Genomic DNA, 12,529 nt, shown 5'->3' with positions numbered 1-12,529 from the left:
TCTGTTGAAGCTGGCGTGTCTTGTAATGATGTCTGCTTGGCCAGCCAGACAAGCGTAACTTTCCTCCCTCGTTTATGCTAGGCTAACTTCGCCTATCCAGAGCATATTAATGCCCGAGTGCATCCAAATCTGAACGTGGAGCGTCCGATGCTCTGGAACAGTCTGATGTGGTTAAATTTTCAGATAACCAAAGCTTGGGGTGTAGCGCAAATTCAAGCTTGGCAATCATGGAGGCAACCAGGCAAGATGTAGGAGGGGGTAGGGTCACAGTCGTCAAGAATAGGTTGCTGACCCCTGCCGCCGTGGCTTTGCAACTACAACGGTGGGACGGAGGAAGGCAAGTGGGGGAGGTGACGTGTGCTGCTCCCCACCACTGCAAGCTCGCCGGTATTCATCAGCCCTACCATTGAGCTCCTTGACTAGATCTGCTCTACCGACTTTGGGTACCTTTTTCAACCGCGAAATCCATCGTCAATGGGCTATTTCCGAACTGGTAGGGGCTCATTTCTACATTCTTTTCATAAACAGTCGTGCAGTTGAGCTTTAGTCTAGTCACAAGCGCCATGGCGAGTTTTCTCAGAAGTCGACAGGCGGGCATGAATGTCGACCTATCTGTCAAAATCGAGCCCCAACACTTCTCACCCGCCGAACAAGCACGATATGGAATCAACTCGCAGATAAGGTTCGCCCATGATCCCTCGGAAATACTCATCTCGCCTATGCTCAATATCCAGATTTCCCAGTCCATCCACTGACAAGAATTCACATACGCAAAATTTTCACAGCTGTGTTGCCTACGACCCTGTGCAATCACTCATTGCTGTTGGCACAAATGAATCCAAGTTTGGCAATGGCAAGATATACATCTTTGGCCAGTCTCGCGTCCAAAAATGTATATCGCCGAATAAGCAAGCCTCAATTCGCTTCTTGCACTTTGTTGCGGACAGGCTCGTGAGCTTAGACTCCAGGAGCGAACTCTCAATATGGGACCTGGATACCGCACAACGGCTCGGCGGCTACGGGAATGCAGGCGCCGTCGCCTGTATGGTGACAGATCCCATGCTGGACTGGGTACTAATGGGCACGACTTCTGGAGACGTGTTTGCTTTTGATCTGGACCGCTCGCGTCTTTCAAACTTTCGCCTGCCGAACTTTTGGAAGCAGAGAGACCCGCGCGTCAGAGCTCCCAACATGGTGTCGATGCAGCTGCACCCGCGGGACATTGGCAAGCTTCTCATTGCATACAACAGCGGCGCTGTAATCTACTCTTTCAAGCAGAACCAGCCCACCAGATTCTTCGAATATGTCCTACAGCCTGGCGCTCCCGGAGGAACCGGTGACAAGGTCAACACGGTACGAACTCCTCGCGTCATACAGGCTGTCTGGCATCCCACGGGAACCTTTGTCTTGACAGCCCATGACGACGGCAGTCTTGTCTTTTGGGATGCAAAAGATGGCCGTATGATTGCAGCCAGGTCATTATCCGAGATCAATGTTGATCAGCCAACAGCCGAACCTCCCCGACCTGTCCTTCTGGAACCCTTCACGCACATTGCGTGGTGTTGTAAGAATGACCCGGACGATACCGGTCTGCTGATAGCTGGCGGACTTCCTGTGGGCTCCACAGAAAAGGGGCTCACTTTCTTGGAGCTCGGTCCAACTCCCATATATGCCACTTCTTCCTGGGAGGTACTGTCAAACCACTTCAAGGGCAAACGGCAACATCTCCTACGAGCTCCACTTGGTGCAGACATCACAGAGTTTTATCTCCTCCCGCGCTCTTCTCCCCACTTTGCCGGCGCTCAAGACCCCATAGCCGTCATCGCACTGCTGAACTCTGGAGAGATGATCACCATGAGCTTTCCATCCGGTTATCCCATTAGCCCAACCAACCAACTTCACCCCTCATTAACATTTGTTCATCCTTTTGTGATGAAGGTTGCTGTTACAACTGTCAGCAGAGAAAGATGGCTTGGGATGATTGAGGTGAGAAACCAAGGCGAACCGCTTTTGAAGGGAGGCGCACTCGCCAGGAGACTACGAAGACGACACGACAGCAGAAACATTATACAGGTCGCGCATGCCGATGGTACCGTGCGGTTATGGGACGTTGGTCATGGAGACGACATTGAGAACGCAGGCATGCTACAGGTTGATGTTGCCAGATCCACCGGTCGTTATGAGGACCTCGAGATCACAGCCCTGTCGATGGCCTCTCATACTGGCGAGTTCGCTGCAGGAACCAAGACAGGCGAGGTCGCAATATATCGCTGGGGCACTAACAAGCACTTCCAGCATGATTCTGAAACCGATATCAAGTCTAACCCCGGGGGACTCACGGACATCAGTATCAGGTCGGAGCCGTCACTACGTGAGGGTCTGCAGCCACTGATTCTATATGAGATGATGCAGGGCCCTATTACGGCGCTGCAAGTGTCCAACGTTGGGTTTGTAGCTGTGGGGTCTGAGAATGGCTTCTTCAGCATCATCGACCTACGGGGGCCTGCGATTATCATGCAGGCATCGATTGCAGAGTTTACAAAGCAAGAAAAGAGGTCGTCATTTCTCAGGGGTCACTCCAGTGGGTCCTCTGGAAAAGACTGGCCTGTAGTCATCGAATTTGGAGTGATGACACTTGAAGACGATAATTACTCTAGCATCGCCTGCTTTGTCGGAACCAACCAAGGCAAAGTCGCAACTTTCAAGTTGATACCTTCGGGTGGCGGATACTCTGCGAAACTCGCGGGTGTCGTAAATTGTGGAGACCAGATCATTAGTATCAGCCCGATCATGACAGAAACAGGCGCACCTGCGGCGGCGACAGGAGAGATAGTCGCCGGTCTGCGAGAAGGGAAACAGGTTAATGGCACCCTCGTCGTCGGTAAGTCAAATTTCTTCATATCATGTATATTGGTGGCATTGTGTTTGCAACTAACATCCTAAATAGCAACACAAACCGAAATTCGAATTTTCAAACCCGCCACCGCCAAGGGTGCGTCCAAGTCATTTGACAATGTTTTCTGTGACGCTGCGGCTGTCACCGAGTTTGAACTACATGGTCATGCCATCGTTGGTGTTTTTGGCGACTGTACCGCCAGGGCCTTTTCGATTCCTGGTCTCAAGGAGATCAGCAAAGCTTCATTAAATGGGACGATGGATCCAGGCCGGAGTGGAGGATCTTTGGTTACGCCCACAGGCGACATATTCTGCTGGGCTGGACCTTCAGAGCTCGTAGCGGTCCCAGTATGGGGAGGTGGTACCGGGGTCAGCAACAGCGACGATACTATGATAAACCCGGCCATGAAAGTTCCGCCGCGCCCGACAATCAGCAACATGCAGTGGATCAGCGGAACGCAGCATGTATCACCTACAGACCTCGACGAGCTTATTGGCGGGCCCGACCGGCCACCTAGCAAACGGATGATTGCCGCTGCTGCGGAGGAACAGAGGCTTGCTAGGGGAGGTGGGGTCTCTAGTTCGTCTACGGCTATGCGAGCTGGGGCTACTCAGGAGGGATGGGGCGAGTACCTAACACGGCAGCTTAACGAAAGGACAGAGAAGCTCAATATCGTGAACGACAGCATGGACAATCTGCAAACCAAGAGCCAGGGTTGGGCTGACGACGTCAACAAGTATGTCAGCAAGCAGAAGAAGAACTTGGTGCTCGGAGCCATCAAGGGCAAATTCTCATAATCGAGGATGACGATGGATCAGGTCACATGCCTCGAGCGAGGGCCGTACTGCCGGTCTTATCAGCACGTTTATCGCCGCGAGCTTCGATATCGATTGGTGGCAGTCAACCCAGCCCAAATTCACCTGCCATCCTGCTCTCCCTCCACATCCACATGCCTTTCAAGCTCCCAAAAGTTGCAGAGGTTTTCAAGCGCAACAGGCACCGTGGCCTCGACGTCAGGACGACCAAAAGGGATGAGGCCCCCTTGGCCCGAGGGCTTGAATTTGAGGACGCTCATTTTCGAGCCCAGGTGGACGACAGAAAAACCGCCCAGGGTTTTCGTAGCTTCTCACATCTTAATCAAAGGAGTTGGGAAAGTGAGCTTTTGCCTCGGCCCCCCTTTTCTCTACTGCCTTGGGAAACTTGGTCGGATTCAAACATTCATGATGCGCTATTCTCTTTTACCTGTATGAATGGTATTTTGGATCTTGATTTTTCAACAAGACTGCTCGGCTTTGTAATGTAAAACTGCATGGATCCGACCTTTCTGGTAGTCCTTGCCGGACTTTTGTAGTTTCTTGTTCCTACTTCCTATATCCCATTCGCCTTTCTGTCACATATTTGTAGGAACCTACCATATAGAGTTGTGTTCGCATGTTAACCATAAGCTCATGTTCTCTTTTCAAAAACCAGTCCACGCAACATGAGGACCTGTGACGTGAGCATCGGAGCCACTTGTGGAACTGTGGGCTGCGCTCGACGCGTTGGAACGCCGCGTCGTTAGGCCTCGCTGCGACGCCCTGCTAGCAAAGGGCTAAAATCTCGCTTATTTCGTGGGCCGATTAGTGTTCCGGTCGCACGGCGGTTCGTCAAATGAGGGCCAACCTACTGATTCCTCTTTGGGAGTAAAACATGGAGGACTTCATAGAGAATTCGGTGAAGCTCTTGTTGAGAATCCACGATTTTGGGCCGCAGTTGGTATTCCAGGGTCGGTTCCCCGGTATGGGCATGCTGATACATCTGAAAGCCGGGCGAGCGGTCTTTGATGTCGAGTATGTTGGAGATGATTTGGTCTTCTGAATCTGCTCGGCTTTTGGCAACCTGTGAGGAAGTCGTTATTTCTTATCCAGAAACTCTCATACACGCCTCTGGTAAATCGGGAGAACTGGATCGTCGTACCACAAGCACGAAGCATAGAGTACCCAAAGCCATGCCCCCAGACGGTGCCTCGTTAAGACTTTGATAATCTCCACGAGCGGGTTGAGAGTTTTGACAATTGTGTAGGCGTCTGCTGAGAAATTGGTGGCTTTCTTGGTCGCGCGGCCCATCCCTCGCTCGCGTATCCAGTCAAAGGCGGGTTTGTTGTCCATCATGCGCCCCCAGTAGCCCTCGAACTCCCCAAAGCTGCCAATGGCAAGGGCATTGCGCTCGCCGTGTAAATCTTCCCTTGTTTTGAGCGCAGTGTCTCAACTGCTTCTGCTGTGCCGGGCCATATGCGCCTCGGCAGTCCCTCCTGGAGTTGGCAAAACATTGACTGCTGAGGTGGTTGCCAATGCCACTCGCAAACCGCCCTTGCCAGTCAGCGTTGCGGACGTGGGTAGTGAAAGCCAAGAAGTTGGAGTCAAACCTGTTCCGGATCTTTAAGCTGGCAACCAGGTGGAAGGCCATTTTATTGTTGCAAGTCACTGTCACCGTCACTGGCCCACAATTCACTGTTTGTTGTTGCCGAATATTATGCGCAGGGATGGAGCCGACGTCTTTCTCGAGACTCGATCCAATAGCAAACGAGTCCAGTCAGCAGATAAGAATGCTCTAGTCTCAGGTAAACTTAACGAATATCGAGGAGACCATCCGCAAGGCCCAGTTCGACGGCCGCCAGCTCCGCAACACTGTCGCCGTCACGCTGGGCCTGGCGCGGGCGGCGTGCGAGGACGGCTGCGGCGACGGCAAGCTTACCCAGGAGTACCTCGAGATGGAGTTTAACAGTGTGGCGGCGTTTCAAAAAGACTTTCGTTTCCAGATGGAGTTTTGCAAAGATGCTCAGAACGGTATGGCGAAACAGCTGCGAACTAGGGGGAATGGATGGTGTGGTGGATAGAATCTGTAGCCGATATGAAAGGAAGTGAATATATGGCTTGGAGACACATACTGCCCAATATCTGGGTTTCGGTTCACTGTGTACCTACAATGAACTCAAAATATAGAATATCACGTCCAACTTATAGCAGGGAGAGCAGCGAAAAGGTCGGAAAAGGATCTGAATTACCCTTCATCCTTTCTTCGTTCTTGTCATCCAAAATAGTGGAAGCTACATAGCAAAGTCAAAGAAGCTATTTCCACTTTCTCATTACACCATTTAAAAACCGTCCCATGGATGATTAATACCAGAACCCATATGCACTCTGACACAAGGAAAACCAAAAAAAGTTTAACCCGTGGCTAGGGTTAAAAGCAGAAGAACAAAGACATAACAGAATGTACAATGGTTTGGGGTCCGGCCGCCGTAAAAAAAAGAAGCACCCGCACCCGCACCATTAAAATACAATATACAAAGGGGGCGCCGGGGCAAAAAGCCAGCCCCCACAAACGCCAACTGCCGTAACGGCCTTACTCGTCCTTCCTCTGGCCGTACACTTCCTCTTTCCTCTGGGCGGCCTCGTGCAGGGCGTCGACGTAGGTCCTGTACTTGACGCTCTCGCGGAGCAGGTACTCGCTCTTGCGCTGCCAGTTGCCCATAGCCTTGGAGGCGTTGCTGCTGCGGGGACTAAAGGCCAGGAGCATGGGGCTGCGCAGCGCGTTGTGCTGTCGCAGCTCCTCCTCGATCGAGGCCACGTACGCCGTCAGCGTGGCGAGCTGGCCCTCCTCCGACTGCGACGACGCCCGCAGCGACTGCGCCGGCGGCCGCCAGTCGGCAATGTGAATCTTGTCGCCGGGGAGCTTGCCGCGGCCCGAGTGCATGGCGGCGTACGGCACTCTGGCGCTGCCGCGCTCCGACATGGCATCCGAGCGGTCCATCACGCCCATCGACTGCAGCGACGCCGACCTAGAGCGCCCAAAGTCGAGCGAGCCCGAGCGGAAGCTGCCGGAGCGGGAGTGCAGCGAGACGCGCGACTGGTGGCCTTGGTGCGTTGTTGCCGCGGCGCTGCCGGGCCTGGCGATGCTGGCCGCTCCGCCCGTGGCTTCAGTGATGGCCGTGACGAGCGGGTTGTTAATTATGGCCTCGCTCCAGCCGTACTCGATGTTGGAGATGCCTCCAACCAGAGGGTGCGTGCTGAGGCGCGCAGACCAGTAGTTGACCGTGGTGACGAACTCCTTGCTAATCTCGGGTGTGCCGACCTGGAACAAGTGCACTGCTCCCGTGGGCAGGCTGAGCGCCCACACATGTGGCCGCGAGCTCGAGTAGCCCGGTGGCGGCAGCGCCGAAGCGAGCGTCTGCTTGAGGCTGAAGGTGCCCAGGTTCGTCGCATTGTCTTGCCAGTTTCCACCACCGACCACAACAGGTGGGCTTTTGAGTCCACCGCCGCCAACACCCATGGTAGCAAGATCATGTCTATGGCTACGGCCGCGGCTCTTTTTGCCCATTGACTTGTTGGGTGTGAACGAGAACATGCTGAGGGTGCCCTTTTGGACGACAGCAAAGACTTCGGACCAGTTGCGTTCTTTCGCCTTCTTGTCAATCCCGTCAAGGTGATGCTTGTGGATAACCCGTCCCTCCTTCACCCACGGAGGTCCCGCAAGTTCAAGCGACTCGTCCTCCAATAGTGGTCGTTCACCGTCACCAACATTGCTTCCAGCCTCATCCCCGTTGTTATCCATACTAAGAAGACTCGCGGCCCCTGCACCTCCAATAACATCCTCACGGATGATGGCTTGGCTGAGCGCATTGGCGAAGCCGATTGACTGTTGGAATTTGGACCCAGCGTAACTGGAGCCGACTGACTCTATCGACATCGAGGTCTGCGTCCGTCCCAGCGAGTAGCGGCTCCTTGTTGCCGAGGATACAGATGGACTCCATAGCGAATTGCTGTCTTCGAAACTGGTGCGGCTAGACGAGAAGCCAGTGGCGCCCAATTGAGCTCTCGCCCGCGATCGACTTTTGGATGTCCATCTCGAAGTAGTCGCCGGAGGACGCGAAGTCTCATTGATACGACCCCTAGTGGATATGTGCCCTTCGGATGGCGCCTTGCTCAGCACCGAGGGAGAACGCTTCAGCATTCCAATCACCGAGAGGCTACTCTGCGAGTTCAGCTGTGGGCCAGCACCGAACAGGGGCAGTCTTTGATCACGGATGGACTGGTAAGTGTCTTTGAGCACAATCTCGACTTGAGCTTCCCAAGCACGCAAAGTTCCCTCGAATGGAGCCTTGACGAGTGGGCCACAGTCGTCTGCCTCGTTGCTTGCCTCCCGGCCCGTTACTGAGATGGAACCCAGGAATGAGTTCCTAAAGTTAGGCTTATCCTGGTCTACCGAGGTCCGGCTGTCTTCGGGCGACAGGGATGAGTTCTTGCCAGGCAGGATGCTCTGCCTGCCAAAAGCATCCGGTGCTGCATCAGCCAGCGACTGTCTAATGGTACCCATAGTATTCTTGACGAACTGACTGCGGGTCATCTTCGATTCGATGTCGGCCATGTGCAAGTCAGTATTGAGCAGCATGATCGAGTAGCAGATGGTGTGCACAACATCTATAATGAGAGTCAGGTGTTAGCTGTGGAAATCCTTGATGATCTCGGGGTAGACCTCAGAATCGCGGAAGGCATTTATCTAGACTTACCAATGGCCTTAAAGCCATGATCAGGGTTGCAATCACACCACCTCGTGGCAAAGGCAGCCAAGATACGGTCCACCTGCTGCGTCTCGCCCCTGAGGATCAACCGGTTGCACACATCCCTGAGGGAAGCTACAATGCTGCGGCTGGAAAAATCAAACAGCGACATGTAAACATGCAACGTTCGTTGTCTGATAGGGCCTTCTTCGCCCATCCAGGCCGCAGCCTTCTCCTTGGTAATGAAGTCCTCATTGCCGTCGAAAATCTTTTGTGCTTTCTGGATGTCGTCTGGAGTAGGCTGTCCGACAACAAACTCGGGCTCGTCGATCGGCGTGGTGGTGGGGGTAGTCATTGTGCTTGTAGAAGTCGGTGATTTGCTCGACTTTTTTATTCGTTGCTTTTCAGGCTCGGCCTTGTCGATCTTGACACTAGGCAGGCTAGCGGTTGAGACTTTTGGCCCGGCCGAGGGGGGTTCGAGCGCAGGACCTTCAATCGGCAGCACGAGCTTCTTCGGGTCTGTCATCTTGGGCCGAAGCGTCTTTTCGGAAGCTCTTGAAGGCCGCTGAGGGCTACTGTCGCTGTCACTATCACTTAGGAAGGAGCCGGCTCTAATCATATGGTTTGACTGCGAGGGTGTTTGCCGCTGTGGCGTGTCTGCGTTGCCCGCAGACACATAATCTCGGCGTCGCGGCGTTTGCGATTCGATAATGCCATCTGACGATGCGGCCAGTTGTCCGTCGGACGTGGAGAAGTTCGAGTCCAATAGAACCTCGCGGTCGACCTCGATTGCCGTACGGCTTTCTGGACGATTGTCGTCGATTTCATTATTGGAGGACTGAGATATGGGGGCCGAGGTACCGGAGCCAGCCACATCCCTGGAGGGCGAGGGGCCGGCGCTGCTAATCAGGTATGGTTCCAGGGCTCGAGTCAGGCCGGGGCTGTACTCTGGCTTTGGCGGAGATGCCAGCCTGGGCGGCAACAAATTCGATGCCGTATCATTGGAAGTACTAGGTAGGCCAGTGGTGGTATGGGGGATATTAACAGGGAGAGGAGGAGCTTCTTCTTGTTGTTTCTTGTGTCTCCTGAAAAAGCTCGAAGTCTTCTTCTGCAGAGTGCCGTAAGAAGTCTGCACAGGGGCATTGTTGCCAGAGTGTTCGCTATCGCGCGACGGCGGCGTGCTTCGCAACTTCATCTGGGATTTTTGGTCGGCGGATCCTCTACGGGAGTGTGGAGAGGTGGCAGTCTTGGGTGTCGGGGAATCGGTAGGAGGAGCAGCGTCCTTACGACCGCCAAAAACACGCCTGAAAAAACCAACCTTTTCCTTTGGTTGCTGTGATGACGAGGTCGTGGCGCTGGGGCCCTTTGCTCCTGCGTGCACGGGCTGTCCCTTTGACTTTTCGTACCCGACATGCGGTGCCGGAGCCGAGTCGGCGTCAAGGCCTGCTGCACCTCCCGCGGGTAGGGGCGGAAGGTCACGGGAGGACGCAGAGGATTTGGCGCGAGCCCTGGCGCCGACCGTTGCACTCCGTGTCGACCTGGTGCTGCGTTTGCGTTCAGGATCGGCCACGGGCGGTATCGCTGGTGATTTTGGGCGCACGAACGATTGCGAGTGCGACGATGACGCTGGAAAATTCGGTAGAGAAGGGACGGTATTTAACCTTCGCGGACCTCCGGGGATATTTGGTGTTGGGGCCACCTCATAGTCATCATCTTCTTCTTCTGCATTAGCAACAAAGTTACTTCTGCGACCGTCAGCCCCATTATAGAGGTTGGCGTTGTCAAAATCCATTTGCCACGCGCCCTGACCACCAGCGACACGCCCACCATCGTTTCTTGTTTGCTTTGTAGGTAGATCGTAGCTAGATGAACGAATGGGACCATTTATCGCATTTGATGTTCGACGATACGTGCTGATGTTTGGTGGGTAGCCGGCGTCCAGGCTGTTAGAGCTGCTGCCCTTGCTACCCTTGCGATTCCTCGAGTGGTGTGCCGGCCCGTGTCGTGGCGGTGTCGCCGGTAAGCTCTTTTGGCTGATCTCCCGCATACTGTTGATCCTACCTAATGACATCTGGAAGTTGGAACTGCTATTGCTTCGGTGGTATCGGTGATATCCAGCGTGGCTCGACGCCTTGCTTTCGGTGTCGGTGCCGTCCAAGTCTGAGCTGTACGAGTATGAGTGCCCCTGGGAAGTAGATGGGTTGGGGCCTGCCGGCTTGGTAGTCGAGAAGAACATGGGCCTCGCTGCGGCCTCTGTCAGGGTAGGACTGTTGTACAAATCCTCGTAGGTCTGTCTCGTGCTGGTCATCTGCCCCATCGACATCTGGTCGAGCGACAATAGCATGTTGGTAACGAGTGAGTCGCGGGTGGTGCGCGCGGGGATCGAGAGATCGTGGGAGTCGCGTGTTCTCGAGTTGGATCGGCCTCCGCCATTATCACCGGCACTGGTGTTGTACATGTCCTCGAGAGAAGTAGGGGTCTTGTCCTCGAGAAAGGCGCCGCCTGTATGTTTTGATCCGAGCGAGACTGGGGGCGGCTGCTTGTGACCTCGATTCGACGGCGGCACAGCCTTCAGACTGCTCTTGAGTGAGGGTTTCTGGTTTGGGAGCGTCTGGGGCGGCGCAGGGACGGCGTCTGCGTCGTCACGGCACTGCTCGACTATGGCAATGTTGGGTGCGGGAACAACATTGATGTTGAGGTCCGGTCGACGCCGTCGCTGCATGGTTTCGGTTTGTTCGAATAAAGGGGACGAGGTCACCCCGGAGAAATCTGGAACGAGCGAATCAAATTTGGCTGGATGTCTGTGATGTGTCCAGTCGGAAAGTGACGCGGAACAGCTCGAAAAAAAAGACTGGCTGTAATCTGCCGGGATTGGAAGCGAGCTCAAGACGAAAGGGCCGCCGATCCACAGCGCGCCGCCATTCAGGTCATGACAAGCGGGAAGGGACCAGGGGGGGTCGGGGACTTAGTTTGATTGATTTTGGCTGTTTGGCTTGTGTTCGAGGAGGAGAGATTCGGGCTACCTATGGTCTGTGACAGGGAAATTCACGCTCATCTGGCACTAATCTGATTCGCCAATGGGGTAATGGGAGAATAGTGTTAGAGCGGCCAGGTAGTAGATAGTTGAGGTAGAGAGGTTGTTGTCAGGAGAATAACAGGTCAGATGGCAGGTGGGTTGGTTGATTTTTTGCTTTTGTTCCTTTTGCTTCTTTTTTTCCTTTGCGCGAAGTGCGAGCTCATGTGGGAAAACAATCCATAATTTTCCAAAGTACCGTATTATCAAGAACGTCCCTTAACTACCATAGTAATACTGCAGTAAGGGGAAAAAAATCCACTTCGTCCCTCAGGGTCCACCTGTCTTGACCACCACCGTTCAGCTGTTCCCCGAACAGGAGATCCAGGTTGTTCCAGGATGCTAATAGTTCAACCCCCTGTCACTCACCACCGCGAGCGGATGCAAAGTGGTAGGCGTGTGTGGGTCCTGGCCATGCCGCCAACCCTCCCCTAGTCCCCTCAGGAAACTTTGATTGGCAGTCGCCTGGCAGTAAATGGGGGGTCTAAACTACCACTCATCAGTCATCAGTCAAGAAACCAGCTTGATCCTTCCATCGCGCCGAGTCTCCAAACATATGACAGAGAGGACTGCAAAATCAACAAGGCGGACTCGTTGCGATGACGAGTTTTGTCCCCAGGTTAGTCCCATGTCGGCGAGAAACGATCAGACATGTCCGTCGTATTTTTTTTTCTTTAAACCTCTGTCATTAATGAAATCACATTAGACGACGCCTTAATTACTGGCTTAGCTTGGATTTAGGTGGTTTGCGGAATGAGGGGAAGTAAACGGTCTGTGCAACCTGCTGAACTATGTGTGGCTTTTGACAAAGCGTCACCGTTGAGGTCTGTCGTTACCTACTGTTAGCTGCATTTTTAGCGGGCGTTAAAATTAAATTTCTTCATCAACAATACAATGCCTAGAATGACTAAACCAGCCGGATTATGCCTATCCACAGAGAACAAGTGGCCGAAGATGGCTTATAAGATTTCAATGCTTGCTATACTATGTAAGGCATTGCTATTGCCCACATACGGATAAC

The 12,529-nt window shown here is 53.7% G+C and overlaps 3 protein-coding genes across 3 annotated transcripts; 2 read left to right on the top strand and 1 right to left on the bottom strand.

Moving 5' to 3' along the window:
- Positions 1 to 393: 393 nt before the first annotated feature.
- Positions 394 to 4,347, top strand: MGG_00926 (uncharacterized protein). Its single transcript, XM_003717978.1, has 3 exons — positions 394 to 682; positions 786 to 2,881; positions 2,948 to 4,347. The coding sequence occupies exons 1-3, from the start codon at positions 564 to 566 to the stop codon at positions 3,691 to 3,693; spliced, it is 2,961 nt and encodes a 986-aa protein (XP_003718026.1). The 5' UTR covers positions 394 to 563; the 3' UTR covers positions 3,694 to 4,347.
- Positions 4,348 to 4,476: 129 nt separating this feature from the next.
- Positions 4,477 to 5,808, top strand: MGG_17340 (uncharacterized protein). The gene is made up of 3 exons (XM_003717977.1): positions 4,477 to 4,725; positions 4,958 to 5,030; positions 5,517 to 5,808. The coding sequence occupies exons 1-3, from the start codon at positions 4,586 to 4,588 to the stop codon at positions 5,769 to 5,771; spliced, it is 468 nt and encodes a 155-aa protein (XP_003718025.1). The 5' UTR covers positions 4,477 to 4,585; the 3' UTR covers positions 5,772 to 5,808.
- A 109-nt stretch (positions 5,809 to 5,917) lies between these two features.
- On the bottom strand, positions 5,918 to 11,723 carry MGG_00928 (Sec7 domain-containing protein). Its single transcript, XM_003717976.1, has 2 exons — positions 8,445 to 11,723; positions 5,918 to 8,355 (listed from the first exon to the last, which is right to left on the bottom strand). Exons 1-2 carry the CDS (start codon positions 11,155 to 11,157, stop codon positions 6,281 to 6,283), a joined length of 4,788 nt encoding a protein of 1,595 aa, XP_003718024.1. The 5' UTR covers positions 11,158 to 11,723; the 3' UTR covers positions 5,918 to 6,280.
- Between the last annotated feature and the right edge of the window lie 806 nt (positions 11,724 to 12,529).

Source organism: Pyricularia oryzae, chromosome 5 (genome assembly GCF_000002495.2).
Source record: "Pyricularia oryzae 70-15 chromosome 5, whole genome shotgun sequence".
In the NCBI taxonomy this organism is placed as follows: domain Eukaryota; kingdom Fungi; phylum Ascomycota; class Sordariomycetes; order Magnaporthales; family Pyriculariaceae; genus Pyricularia; species Pyricularia oryzae.
The sequence above is the reverse complement of the archived record's forward strand: the minus strand, read 5'-3'. Positions and strand labels throughout refer to the sequence as shown.